The sequence below is a fragment of the Crotalus tigris genome, unplaced genomic scaffold (assembly GCF_016545835.1).
Source record: "Crotalus tigris isolate CLP2741 ecotype Arizona unplaced genomic scaffold, ASM1654583v1 scf7180000017582.600645, whole genome shotgun sequence".
Lineage (NCBI taxonomy): Eukaryota > Metazoa > Chordata > Lepidosauria > Squamata > Viperidae > Crotalus > Crotalus tigris.
Window position 1 is genome coordinate 155,712 of NW_024096492.1, and position 15,145 is coordinate 170,856.

Consider the following 15,145-nt stretch of genomic DNA (forward strand, 5'->3'; position numbering starts at 1 on the left):
ATTATCATCTGAAATAAAAATTGAGTTGAATTTCGTAACAAATAGGGTAAGACACCTCACTATTACTCCAGATATAATCTTCATTCACAATGACTTCTACAGGGAGAATCTGTAGCAGCAAACCCACAAAAGTTGTGCATTATAAAACCTTATTAGGACATAAGCTTTCATGAATTGAAGATGCTGTTCAGAGGCATGAAACATAAATCTTCAACTGATAAGTAACATATGAAGACCCTTTGGAATGGACTATAAAGAACAAAAGTCATACTGTAATATTTTTTTCCTAACAATACCATCTTGGCCTTCAAATGGAAGCCAAATATTTTCTCAACAATTTAAAGCCAATTTAAATCTTTCAGGAAATTTCTGCTAAAAAGAGATGTCAAATATCTAAAAATGTTTATTGATACTTAAATGGATGGAATGATAGTGCAAAGAAAGATGTGCAACTAAGGGCATCATTCTTCACGCAACTTCACAGTTTAGTCATTTAAATATGTAAAATGTGTGAAGTAATAAATAGATGTCAGGAGAAAAACATTCTCTACTTGTATACAGAATGTAACCAAGTCAACATTTTAGGCTTTCCATGCCCATTTTCTTTTAAGAGTATCTATCCAAATAAGTCACCCAGAAATTTCACATAAAATACAAGTTCTGAGCAAATTAAGACACCTAAATCAGGCATAAAGTGGAACCCATGGGTTTCCATAGACACAGAATAGTGAATCTTAGACTGGCATGCTTCTAATCCTCCTTTGATACAAAAGGTTTAAAGCTTCCTTTTACTATTAACACTTTTCCTAAACTGTCCCAATATAGAATTTTTTTTTTTCCAATCCAAGTAGGGTACCAGCAGGTCAGGATTAAACTATACATTTAAATATAAGAGGAAATTAGAAGTCATTCTTCTCACTATATGCAAAGGAGGACAGAAGTCACACCAGCCTCAAGTATGCTGCAATCTTCTTTCATTAAATTTTGTTTTTCTAGTACATTTGACTGCAATATGTGCAGACTGCCTAGGAAGGAAATTGGTACTCCCAACTAGAAACCTTTTGGACAGACATATTTACCAAAATCCTAAAAGAAAAGATGCATAACTTTCTATTATCTTTCCATTTCAGACTCTCTGGAAACTTTTTACTGCTATAGTATTTAATGCACATGCTAGTGGTACAAAGTTGGGAAGAGACAGTAGGATGGGCCATTTCCAATGACACCTTCATTAAAAAAACATCTGGACATATTATTAAGCAATTGATAGTCAACACAAAAATGAAGCAGAGAGAAACAGGACTTTAAATACAAATGCCTTCAGACTAATCATTACCAAATGAGTTTCTGAAAAGAACTGGCTTCAGTATGTCTCATATTAGCTATGCTATGTTTGGGGAAATTGAGATGTTCTCTCTTCCCAAGTTGAAAAACTCTTCTTTGTCTGCTACAGAAGGTCCTATTTTTTTCTCCAGCCCACTGGGCTACACTCAAAGCAGCTTCCAGACATATACAACAGAAATCAGGAATTGTTGTTTCAAACAACTTTGGCAGTTTCCTAAAGGGTGATGCGCATTGCTTGGGATTTTGTACTTAGGAGTTATTATATGAGTCACTTATAAAAGCAGTACACATTAAAAAAGAGTTAGATCTGTAGTGCTTAACGGCAATTAATAAGCTACTCTAGATGACTGATCACATCTTTCAATACTTGGGACAGGAATATTCGGGAAAACAAAACGAAGCCCTGCACAAGTTTAGTTACATAAAATAAATTAACATGTACTGTCTTCATGGTTCACTAAATCCAAGAGCTAGTTATCTTCATGTTAGTTTTTATATTATAATTACTAATGGAAAATCAGTTTGTGTTCCATCTCACCTCAATCTCCTCATTTCTTAAGCTTGTCTCATGGCAGAAATATTGTGTATCTAATTGCACAGAGATACTTCATTTTTGTACTTGCAAAATGATTATTACCAAGATTAAACAAGCTAAAGCCAGGCCAGAAATTAGGATGCAGATCTTCTTGCGTGATTTCTTCTGTTTAAAAACAAACAAAAAACAATAGGGTATACTATAGAGGAAAGAGTTATACAAGAGAAGCAAAATTCAGCTCCAATTTTAGGATTAGAATTACAGTGAAAACCATCCAACATAATTTAAAAACTTGAGTAACTGGACAGTGGAATGCATTGGATAAAGCACTTTTTTTAAACTTCACTTTTTAAAAACTTCAAATAAAACAAGTTTTGAACAGCGATTGATTTGAAACTATTATTCAGAAAAGAAGCATTTTATTCTGTGCAATGTTTGGGTATCTTATCAGCACTAGCACTGATAATGTTACCTAGTTTGGGTAATAGAATATCTGCAAGAAAACAACCAAGCTCAGAGAGCAACAAGGACCCCTCATTTCAACCCTGAGCTACAAATATTCTCCTCTACTTTTAAAAAGCATGCCGTATCTTGGAGGGTGGGAAGCAACAGTTAGATCTCCCAAGACTAATGCATGTGGTTAAGGCTAAACATACAGTTGGGAAATGATCAGAGCTGAGTCAACAGAGGGGTGGCAAGCAGAAGATTAGCTGCTTGTATCCTTTCATGCCTCTCAATCTGCCCTAAGATGTGAACAGTTAAAGGGACTGGAATGGAAAGCTATATATTTCTCATCATTTTGGATTGGAAAACATTCAAAATCAAAATAGAAAGAGAGAATCTCTGAAATCCCAACTATGCTGCCCCTACTTGTAATTTTGAAAGACTTTGGGGCTGTACAAAGGTTACCTGATAATAAGCAGCTCTCTGCAACTGATCATTGGCATTTTCCACATGGACTTCTGCATTTTCTACATTTGCTTCTATGCTATCTATAGAGAAAAAGAACATCCACTTTAAAAAAAAAAAAAAACCACAACCATTACCTCTATATGATGCATTCTTCCTAAAGTTAAACCAGTTTATATATGCTGTATAAAGTTATTTCAGCATGAAATTAGCAGTGTGGCATACTCTTTTGCTGTACTAATCTGCGGATCAATAATTATTAGTCTAGTTCCCAAGCCTGGAGATGAGACCTGGAGATCCAATCGAGTCTAGTCCTTTATATGCTTATACCAAATAGACGGAATCTTGCCAAACTAAAGCTATAACTTTCTAAGCTACTAGATAAACCTATTATATAGTTTGCAGCCAAGTAAATACCACTGTTAACATACCAATCATGTCTCCCTGATCATGGATCATCATAGCCAAATCTTTAAAAATCTGATTCACATCCAAGATATCTGCCTGAAAGGGAAGTATGCAAGAAATTACTGCATTTTGTATTTATATTTTATATTATTCCAGTTATTAGGCCAAATAATTATTCCAATTGCATTTATTTTTTTTCTAAATAACAACCTAGTATGACTTATCTCTAAAGTCTCAATGTCCATACTACACCTACAGAAAGAGGCTTTTGGGAACAGCTATTTGTTGCCCTGTATTACCACTGTTGCTGAATCTTTGGATTTACTCTCCCGATTCATTCTTTAAAATGAAATTTCATTTTCGATTGTGTGCCACAAGCACTAGATCATCTTCCAGTCTTAGAAGAATACTTGGGTTTATGTGTCTGGTTCATCTACTCCAATCTCTTCCCTTTCTACTACATCCTCCTCCTGTTTAATAACTGATTGTAAAAGCGCAACCCACATTTTGCAAAATCATACACTTTGTCTGTTTATCTTTTAAGAAGATACACCAAAATATCAATGTGCTGCACTTTGCAGCATTTTTCCCAAATAACAATTAGAAGCTTTATGAATGGTATAAAGATTCATATCAATTCATCAAATACTATCAATGTTGCACATTTTGCTCTTATTCGAGATTGCCTGGAAAGGTCATGTTCGTATCCCAGATCCCCAGTGAGACATCTATGTATTCACAGATAATGTGCCTCGTGCCTATCAAGTTCTTTGTACCACCTGATTTTAAGTTAAAAAAAAATTATGAAAAACTGACATGCTGCAATGTAAAGAGCCAGCCTCAGGCATCTTCTTAATTTCCATGAATGCCTTTAACCCTCTAAGTTTTCTAATAAAAACAAAGTGATGGATATCTCTAATCTAGAGCAGAGGTCCCCAACCTTTGGGCACCAGGGACCGGTTCCGTGGAAAGAGGTTTTTCCGCAGACTGGAGGGTGCATGGTTTTGTGTGCTGTCTGCATTCCGCGGATGGGGCTTTGCTTGTTTGTGCGGACCGGTTTCTGGCATGCCATGGCCCGGTACTGGTCCATGGACTGGGGGTTGGGAACCCCTAATCTAGAGTTTTAGTTTGAATTGTGTTTATCTGCCTAGAAAAGAACTTAGGTATATAGACATAACAAGAAACATCCTACAGAAGGCAGAACTGAAGGAGATGGCAGTTTGTATTAAGGTAAATAGAGGCTTTTCATTTAGACATATTTTGCATAGCAACTATTTTACAAATGGACAAGGCTGTCCATCCCAATCATTCTCCAAGGTGTTCTCAAAATTCCAACAGTGGTTATCAAACCAAAAAGGCCTTTTGTACAGTATTAGATAAATATCCTAGGATGTAAACGAAGAGCATAGACATGGCTTTTGATAAAGAGAGGCCTTTGACCTTTTTAATGTATTTTTTAAAAACATTGCATCTAGCTAAATCTATCAGCTACTTACTTCCAATTGCCTAATGGCAGTTTCCCTCTCCTTGATTAATTCAAGATCTTGTTCTGTTATAGCTACATCTTCTTCTTGAGCCTGCATCTGATCCCATTCTTCATTGCTGAAGGGGGAAAAAATGGACAATCCACTCTTCTTGTATTCCCAGGAGATCAGGAAAAGGTTACCCAAATACTTTTTGGATTTACTGATTCACATTCCTTAGCTGTGGAAAGTATTCAGTGGTCTTCATTCAACACCAAAGGAACTGAGAATGCAGTATCTTTTAAAATATAAACTGGGGAGAAATAGTTATAAATGGTTCTCTGTGTATTGAAACATTTTCACATGAGGCAAGCTAAAGTTACATATTTTATGACAAACTCCTGGCAACTGGCATTCCTTTTTTTCTATCCCCAAGCTCAAATGGATCACAATTCTTCAAATGATCATTTCCAAAAACCTGGGCTGGAAGTTTCACATCAGATTTTTGAAAGTTGAATTCCAAAATGTTTGGAGAATTCAGGAAAGAGCTGATGTATTAACCCAATGCATGGTGCAATTTAAATAATCTTGTTTATATTTCAAGACCAACCAAGCACAGTGTTCTTTAGATATGTCAGCTTCCAATTAATTATCTAATTCTGAATCAGGATTTTAGTGGATCTAAGTTTTAACATGGATTGGTGTATGTTGTATATTTAAAAAGGAAATGAAGGGATAGACGTTCAGGAATTTTATAGTGAATTTACATTTAGTGAATTTATATTTAAATTCAAGATTTGAGGAGAGCTGTGTGTTTCCCAAAACAATGTTACCACTTTTTCTTTGACAGGCATACCCATATTTTGTTTCTGTTACCCTTGAAATGTGAAAGATCATTTTTATGAACAATAGCTTCAGTATCTGAAAACTGTCATCTGGATACCTAGACTTTAATTTTGCAGACATGTCATGCTAAAAACCTGGCCACTATTTATACGCAATATGACAAACTAGATCCAGACATTTGACTGTTTTATTGGCATTCTCCCCACTTTCCAATTCCTTTTTTTTTTTTTTGCTTCCTGGTTTACTATAAGAGGTTTACTCAATTAGAATGCCAGAAATATTTGACCACAAACTATCATTTACTTCTAAACCTGAACCAGAGACTATGATTCAATCTGGATTTCTGATTCTGGTTTGGATAATGGTAGGAAACCTTATTTGGCTGTTCCAGAGCAATACTGTCTGCTAACCAGGATTTCAATAAGAAAATTGGGAGTGCACAAGAGTACAAAACCTGAGGAACATCCTGATAGCTAAACAATTATTTGGGTCCAATATCTGAATTCAGCCACTATTTCTGAATAACCTGTGATGCAGGCACATCAGATTTATTTTTTAATTGAATGTGCATTAGGAAGGTTTTTGGAATTGAAGAAGCAAGGTGATAGATATCAGAAAGCAGTTAAGCATTACCTGTCAAATGAGACCAACTGCTCTTCCCTGCGTCTTTCATCTCCCTGGAAAGAAACAATTCTAGATCAGCCAAAACTTTACTCTGGGAGTATATGATGTAGCAATTTCTGGCCTAATTAACAGGCCTTTTTTTACAAGTCATGGACTTCACAGACATATCCAAGGCAAAATTAGTTTTTTCATTTAAAAGAGTACTAATTAAGCAACATAGACTGTTAATAAAATTGAACTGAAATAGAATTGAACTAAACAGGAAGGGACAAATATCTTACCAAGTCATTATGTCTGCAACCGAATGATAATTATTCCTGTGCCCCTTTGAATCAGTCTACCTAATTTAGTCTGCTGGGTGCCAAAAGAGGGGGAAAGGAATTATGCCATTCAAGGTCACTGCTCAGACTTGTATTTTTTTCTATTCATCAATATGTTCATCAGTTGGACATCGTTGGTCTCTCGCCTCAAGTAACAACTGAACTCTCATTTTCCCCATCCAAATTACATAAGACTGGCATAGTGTTGTATAACAGCTTTGCTATGAGAAGACTGAAAGATAGCTACTGTCCTATGTATGGACCTTCTAGTAGGGGAACACAGCTATTGTATATCCTTAACCAAAGATTGGAACTCTCCTCCTCTCTGGGATGGTCGTCCACTTCCAACAAGTGTCCAGCTTCAGGAGGGATGCACATGGACAGTGAGGGAGGAAGAAGACATTCACTTAGCCAGATCAGCTGAAGTAACTGTGGCAATCAATGGGATGACAGATATCGCATCCACATTGCCTTCACATCCTAGCTACTGTCCTGACAGAGAAAGGGTAAAGCAGGGGTCTTCAAACTTGGCCCTTTTATGACTTGTGGACTTAAACTGCCAGAATTCCTCAGCCAGCATGCCTGGCTGAGGAATTCTGGGAGCTGAAGTCCACAAGTTATAAAAGAGCCAAGTTTGAAGACCCCTGGTGTAAAGCAACCTCCTTCCCTTATTTTTTTCAAGTGGGTAACGGAACATATATAAAGCCCAGATGTTTTTCAGAATTTTCCTTGTTAAGAAGTAGAACCATCTATAATACGACTTTAGAATAAACAGGGTAGAGGATGTGAAGCTAGAAGAAAGGAACATAAGAATCTTCAGGTTAATAAGACACCTTGCCATCTTCAAAACATTTGGAGAAAAAAACCCTAAATTATTCCTTTGTGGACTATTTGGCTAACAACTTACAGAGAAACGAGAGCCAGCTCTTGCCCTGGCAACAGTTTCCTTTTCTTTCTCTGAAACTCTTCTCTGCACTGCTTGGAAATTATTTAAGGCTGCAGAAAAGTCGTTCATTAAACGCTCCTTCTGAAGTTTCTGCTGGCGCTGGAAAAGAAGAATTTTATCTGTGGTTGTAAAAGCAAACTCACCAGCTTCAAAGAAATATTCATACTTTATTTCTAGCTCTTACTGGATATTTTTGCAACTTTCAACATATATGACTTTTAAGAAAAGATTGGACAACCATTTATCCAGTATGGTATAGAGTCTACTGCTTGAGCAGGGGTTGGATAAAAGACCTCCAAAGCCCTTTCCAACTCTGTTATTCTGACTGATCCAGACCACTTTTATCCACTGTTTTATTAAAAGGATATTAAGATTTCTTGTTCGGCCATGACTGGGAATTTGGAAACAGAGAATCAGTATAAAGACTTAGGATCTCCTTTCCTCTTTCTCTTGAGTCAGCTCCATCCAAACTGGGCTATGATCCGTCAGTGATCTAGGAAAAATCTTTACATTCTTTACTTTATTATACAAATCCGTAGTAATCAAAAAAAAGTCAATTCTTGAAAAGTCAAGGATCAAAGACAAACCCATATCAAGAGAATTTATGGGGTATTAGTTGAAATGGACTCAGAAACGGAATTAATTAAAGATTGTATGATTAGATGGGCGCAGAATTTTGGTGTCCCAGTCTCATTGGACATTTGGGAAACCATTTGGGTGAGAAATGTCAAATTTACACAAGCACAGAACCTTAGGGAGAATTTTTATAAAATGTTTTATAGATGGCACCTTGATCCACAAAAAATGTCTCTTATGTACCCTGACGTGCAACCCAAATGTTGGAGATGTGGTTATAAGGATGCTTCCTATTATCATATTTGGTGGTCATGCAGAGAGATAAAAGCATTTTGGATCAAAATATGGTGGAATATCCAGAGAATTTTTAGAAGGAGGGTAAAATTTACTCCGCAATTATTTTTGTTAGGCATTGTTACAGATTGTGATACAAAGGAGGTTGTATTGATGTTAAATTTGATTACAGCCGCTAGGCTGTTAGTAGGACAATATTGGAAGAAGGAATCTTTGCCTACATTGCAGGAATGGTTTCTTAAAGTAGCTTATCTGGCGGAAATGGCAAAGATTTCGGCTTTCTTAAAGCAACAAACGCAAGAGAAGTTCCTTGCTGTTTGGGACAAATGGATAAAATTTATACAATTTAGATTGGGTATACAAAAATATCACATAGCTTTTTTATAAGTTTTATTTTTATATATATATATAGATATTTTTTTATATATATATATAAATATAAATTTTTTAATTTAATTTTTTATTTTTATTTCTTAATTTTTAATTAAGCCTATATTCTGCTCTGGGAAGCTCAGGGGGGGGAAGGGAGGGTTTTTGTGAGGGGTGGGGGATGGGTTTTTTTTTTATATATATATGTAATGTTTAGTTTCTTTTTTGTATATGTTGTCTTTTGTTTTGTATTGTTTTTGTTTTTTTGTAAAATTTATAAAACTTTCAATAAAAAAAAAAAAAAAAGACTTAGGGTGTGGGCCCAGGTTAATGTCCATTCACAGTGAAAACCCAGGGAATAACTGGTTTAGTCCCTCTCAGCCCAACCTCTTACTCCCAAGAGAGTTACTGGGGGTAAAATATTCGTATTCTGGGTATAATGTTGCTTTGAGCAACATAATAATTGCAACAATAGGAGAAGCAGAGGTCCAATACATCCACCAAACCAGAGTGAAAGGGTAATTTACACCTATTTAATACACCAGCAGGCACTGAAAATTATATGCACATACTATTAATCTTCATTATTACAGAAGATTGAATGAGAAATTATTCCTCAACTCCAAAACGCTACTTATACCTTCTTCACACTAAGAACTAGCATGTGCAAAATATGTAAGTCAGTCTATAAATGCCCTCTGCCCCCAGATCCATGCCACCAAGTAAAGGAAGCACTGCCATTCCAGATGACTGAATATAACATTAAGGCATGGTCCACACATCATCATGTTAATTTATGATGTGTTATGCTTGATTGTGGCTTATTATGTTTTGCAAACTCAACCACTGTTGTTTGTAAACCATAGCTTATTGTGACATTGCAAACATCTAATTAAATCATGATTAAAAAGCAATAGTTTAATGTGATCAGCAAACCTGTTCAATTTTCTCCCAATACATGAATACCACAGATAAACCCACAAACCTGTTCTGAGGAAGATAAGGGCAATGGAAGGGAGCCTAGCTCCTTCAGGTATTCATTAGTCTCTTTGGCAAGCCGGTTTGCTGTATGTTGCAACTGTTGTCTAGGAACAAAAACACATTTCAGTTTCATTCTGGCAAGTCTTATGTTCTAGTTCCAGTTCCTTTTAACTTTTGCCAATTATAGTGCCATCTATTTGGTGATTTGAACTGGATTATTTAATTATTGGCTCAAACTGTTCTCCTTGCCCAATTCCAGAGCAATTAAACTTTGCTTTTCATATTAAAAGAACTCACTTAGAGATCCATCCTGCTTTCAAAACCCAGGCTATCAGATTCAGCAGCTTGGTTTTTGTTCAGAGTTGTTTTTTCCTTGAACATTTCCCCCCCCCCATCTGACAATTTTATAAAGACTTGATTCACAGTGTCGCCATTCAATCTGACTTAGACAGCACTCCATAAGAGCCGAGGTGGCGCAGCAGTTAGAGTGCAGTACTGCAGGCCACTTTAGCTGACTGTGTTCAGCAGGTCAGTGGTTCAAATCTCACCGGCTCAAGGTTGACTCAGCCTTCCATCCTTCCGGGGTAGGTAAAATGAGGATCCAGATTGTTGGGGGCAATGTAAATATATATATACATTGCTTACTGGTGTACACCGCTTAGAGAGTGCTTGCACTTAAAGCGGTATATAAGTCTCATAAATAAATAAATAAATAAATAAATAACAAAACAAACACACAGAACTGCTTGTTGTTATTTAGTGGTGAAAAAAATGCTTTGAATGTGAAAGTTATTTAAAGCTTATGTCCAAGCCTATTCTTAGAATTGCTGTAACTCTATTATGAACAGATGGAACAGGAATTTTTTTTGCTCATAAAGCGGTGATTTGGTAGGCTATCCCATTTCATTTTCTTTACTCTCTAGTTTCTTGCTTTCTGGCAATTAATTGTTTTTTTTTTTTAATTCAGCTCTTGGGGGAAAAATGGGGTCTGATTTCCTTTTAGCTTCTTGTAACAAGGGATTTTTGTTCATAGGAAAAAAAATTTGCTTAGCTTCTAGAACTTGGGCATTTTTAAATCCACACAATACTGTGACAAATCAGTTAGAATCATCAATATCATGAATGCTATGATACAAAATTATCCAGTTCCTATTAAAATCTATGTATCTGCTCTTTTTACTTACCTCGTTCACATTCAAGCTAAGCTACCCACAAATCACTTTTTTTCTTAACCCATTTGTGTTGGAAATTATTTACAGTATTAAATTATTTTATTCTTTGAATTTGTTAGACCTCAAAGTTAAGATATCCAAAATTAATCTGAGTACCTGATTAGCCCTCAGGCCCTGCATACCTCAAAATGCTACTCAGATCATACTTACAAGTTTTCCTGCAGTTTGGTAGAATCCTGCTTGGTTCCCAACTGATTCATCAAATTCTTTATTTGAGAAGCTGTAAAAAAAATAATAACATCATTTGGCATGTACAGGTAGTCCTCAACTTACAACCAAAATTTCTGTTGTTAGGTGACACATTTGTTAAGTGAGTTTTGCCCCATTATATGACCTTTCTTGCCACAGTTGTTAAGTGAATCACTATAGTTGATAAGTTAGTAACCCGGTTGTGAAGTGAATTTGGCTTCCCCATTGACTTTGCTTGTCAGGAGGTCACATGACCCTGGGACACTGCAATCAGCATAAATACGTTGCCAAGCATCTGAATTTTGATCACGTGACCACAGGGATGCTGCAACAGTCGTAACTATGAAAATTGTTACAAGTTCCTTTTTTCAGTGCCATTATACCTTTGAACGGTTGAATTGTTGTAAGTGAAGGACTACCTGTTATGTTCCCCACTGAGTTATGAGAAGATGAGAGAGTATAAATTATTGGGTGTAACACAAACTCTATGAGTAATTCAAGTGTGCTATTAAACTCAGACTACAGTCATAAATTGCAACAATGAAGAAAGTTTTTAACTTGACTGCCTTAAACAACAGACTGTTAACTTCAAATTCTAGATTCTTATAATCCTACCTCTCCCCCTGCAAACACTTTGTCAATGACTATGAAGTCATCAGAAATCAAGCTAGACTAAAAAAAATGATTTTTTCACTTGCAGGACACAAAGAATAAACCAATCAGTCACAGTGATCTTAAATCTGGGAAGGATAGAGGGATTGGACAAATAAATGGAACTGTTGGTTCCAAATTAATAGCTACATATCCCTCAACTTCACTGACTCTATTTATCTATCTCTGCAGCTGTTCTAGTCCCAAAACAGGTATGCAGCTGTTTTATTCAGTCCCTGTTGAATAAGGGACCCATGCAATGCTCACAACTTCTTTCAACAAAATTATAACGAGTAGATGGATTTAGCCCAAAACAAGGCTTAAATACAATCAGAGACTATCAAGATACCAATCTGGCACCACTGAGTCACATGCTCAGAGGAGACTATAATTTTCCATTTATAAAATGAGAAACCAAAACAAAAAACAATCCACTAAAACTCCTTGCAGTCAACAGAACAGGGATTGTTTAGAGTTCTTGTCCATTAAAGTGAAACTGAAAATAATTTTTTGTGCCTGATTTATGCTATTCTGTATACTTTTGTGGAACAGCAATTCATCTAGTTCATGCTACTCTGGGCACTTTACAAACAGCAATTCCAGCAACATCAACATATTTGACCTTAAGTCATTGGGAAGGCTGCTGTCAAAATTCTTTCATCTATTTACAAATTATTGTTTAAATATATTGATGTGAGAAGAGGCTAAATAAAAAAAAATCCATCAAGGAAGTGCCAGTGAGATTGCTAGTCAGTAAACATATGTACTTTATTACTAAAAAAACCCTTCATTTATTGAAAAGTGAACTCCTGGGATTATTTTTTGGCAAATATCTACAGGTGTTCTGTAAATACATTTTAAAAATATTGATTCCAATCCTAAATCAATAATCTCAGAAGATCTGTTGGAGATTAGATCCCTACAAAAATGAAGACACTCTCTGATGAAGAAGCCAATGATGTGATTTATAAACTTAAAGTAAAAGCACAGTCCAGCTGCAGGCACATTGTGGCCTGGCTATGTTGCATACAAAGCCTCAGTCCATTGATCTCTAAAGTTTGCACAAACAGGACAGACAATTCAAGCCTATGTTGATTCCTCAGCAGGCTGCAGGCTGTGCCAGCAGGAGATCATCTCTCATGTGGGCATGAATTGGGGAAAGTTATGGAGCTATTTCCTGAATGCTTTTTGTGGTCTCTGTTGCTAGCTACAAGCCCAAAATGGAACCACGAGGGTCTATTACTTAAGTTAGATTTGCCCAGATTGCTGACCACTCCTTGTAATGCTATACAAAGAGTCTGGATATCTTTGCACAAAAAAAGTTTGGTGTAGTATTGACTTTGTTGGCAAGAAAATGGGGAACTCTTGAGTTTCAGTAGTCCCTTGGGCATGAAAGCTAGCTGGATGACTTTGTGCCAATCACTGTCTCTCAGTCCTATGTACCTTACAGGGGTTGATGTGGGGAAAATAGGAGGTGGGAGCAGATATTTCATTCTCTAAAAACTAGATATAATCATCAGGGCTGGTAGGAAATGAGATTTGTTCTTAATTTATATTCTAATGGCTTGCCCTGTCAATGTTGATGGGAGTGGTTTTGGTGCAGATGTATATTTAGTGTGTTATTTTATTTTCTATTGAAAAACTATTTGACTCGCTTAAATTTTTACATCACACTATATCACACTAAAACTATAGACAACTTTCTTAAATAACCCAATCTAGAGAACAATGTAGGCAAAAATGGTGATAGATATCATCAGGGCTTTTTTTTTTTTGTCATAGAACACCCAGAACAGAGTTCCGGCACCTTTTTTGGATGGAACCTTGTAGGGTAGGCAAGGCGGGTATGATGTGTGTGAGTTCCTGCACCTTTTTTTTTTTTTTTTACAAAAAAAGCACTGGATATCATTATTATTGTTAATGAGGACAAACAGTCTTCTAAAACGTTGCATGCAAATAGAGATCATGCCTAGACTCTTAGACTTTGGAACTGCTTGCCACTTTATTTCTGATCCCAATTCGTAAGGTTCAGGATTTAACCTTTTAAATATATAGTTTCTTTAAACGTTAGGAGATCGCGTGGATTTTACAAATGAAAACGCGGTACAAATAAAGAGGTTAGCGAGAGGGGAGGGGGATAAGAAAGGGGAGTATTTCTAAAGGATTTTTTTTTTTTTTTGCCGGGGGAGGGATAATCCAGGAGATGGTAGGAGTATGTGGGTCAAAGAGATCAAAAGCATCACTCACTGCATTGTGCCAGGCGCTGTATATTGGTGCTGCAGATCTGGATAATGGTGCTGAAATCTCGAGGCGGAAGCCCCCCAGGCCGGTAAGTCTCTAACTGTCCGTACGACATGGTTATCTCTAAAGCCCGGGGAAGAGAAAAAAAACCTAGAAACCACAAGAAAAAAAAACCCAACCGAGAATGATAAAATATCCTATTGATCTGTCAAAGCGAGACCCTGCCGACGCCTCCACAACTGCGCACGCGCATCAGGCAGGCCCGACCCTTCCCCCCTTTTTTTCTCACGCAGGCGCACAGTAGAAGCCTAATCAGGACAGCCTACCTCCGCCTTCCTTCTCACTCGAGGAAGCGGTAGCTGGTTGGATGAGCCGAGAGAAAGCAAGGGGGCTGTACGCATGCGCCCCCTAGCCGCGAACGCTCAGGCTTGGTTTAACCGCCATTATCTGAAAGCGAGACTCGGTGTCATGGCAACCGGGGGTAGCTTGGTGTTGCTGTTTAAAGGAGGCCGTTGTGATGATTTCCCCAGAGATAGTGGCGTGGTATCTACTCACTCTGGACCTGAACTGGGCTCGGTCAGGTTGCAGCTGGAATACTGGCGATAATGTACACGCTGAATTAAATGGGACGGACTCTTCAATAAAGCTGCCTTGGATTAAAGCGAAATAACCGATGTATCAATAACAATATTACTGCGTTTCCAGGTATGGTTTCCAGATACGTGATCCTAGGATTACATCGTGGATGTTATTCTGCGACGACTCACTAGAGGTTAATGCCTGGAGGTCAGTGGCCTTTTTATAGGTACGTGGGGATTAAGCACATCGTCAAAAATTTGGGGCAACCTTTAGATGGCAGCAGCAGCAGCCAGGATTATGGGTCTCTTGGCTGCCAGTCATTAGCCAACGCGATCTTGCAGTCTCATAAAAATGCCCCTTGTAAAAATTATCCTTGGAAATGGGTCAAAAGGTGACAGCCCACTAATATTGAATACCATTACCAATAGTCTAGTAGTAGTTAAGGCACCAGACTAGAAACCAGGAGTGGGAGTTCTAGTCCTACTTTAGGCATAAAAGCTGGCTTGGTGACTTTGGGCCAGTCACTCTCTCTCAACCCAACCCACCTCACAGGATTGTTGTGGGAAAAATAGGAGGCAAGAAGATGAAGTATGTTCGCCATCTTGAGTTATTTATAAAAATAATAAAGGCAGAATAAA

At 37.1% G+C, this 15,145-nt stretch overlaps 1 protein-coding gene across 1 annotated transcript; it reads right to left on the reverse strand.

Moving 5' to 3' along the window:
- Positions 1–385: 385 nt before the first annotated feature.
- Positions 386–14,043, reverse strand: STX12 (syntaxin 12). The gene is made up of 9 exons (XM_039360777.1): positions 13,935–14,043; positions 10,998–11,067; positions 9,620–9,719; positions 7,357–7,494; positions 6,139–6,182; positions 4,693–4,798; positions 3,220–3,292; positions 2,789–2,871; positions 386–2,044 (listed from the first exon to the last, which is right to left on the reverse strand). The coding sequence occupies exons 1-9, from the start codon at positions 14,041–14,043 to the stop codon at positions 1,952–1,954; spliced, it is 816 nt and encodes a 271-aa protein (XP_039216711.1). The 3' UTR covers positions 386–1,951.
- Between the last annotated feature and the right edge of the window lie 1,102 nt (positions 14,044–15,145).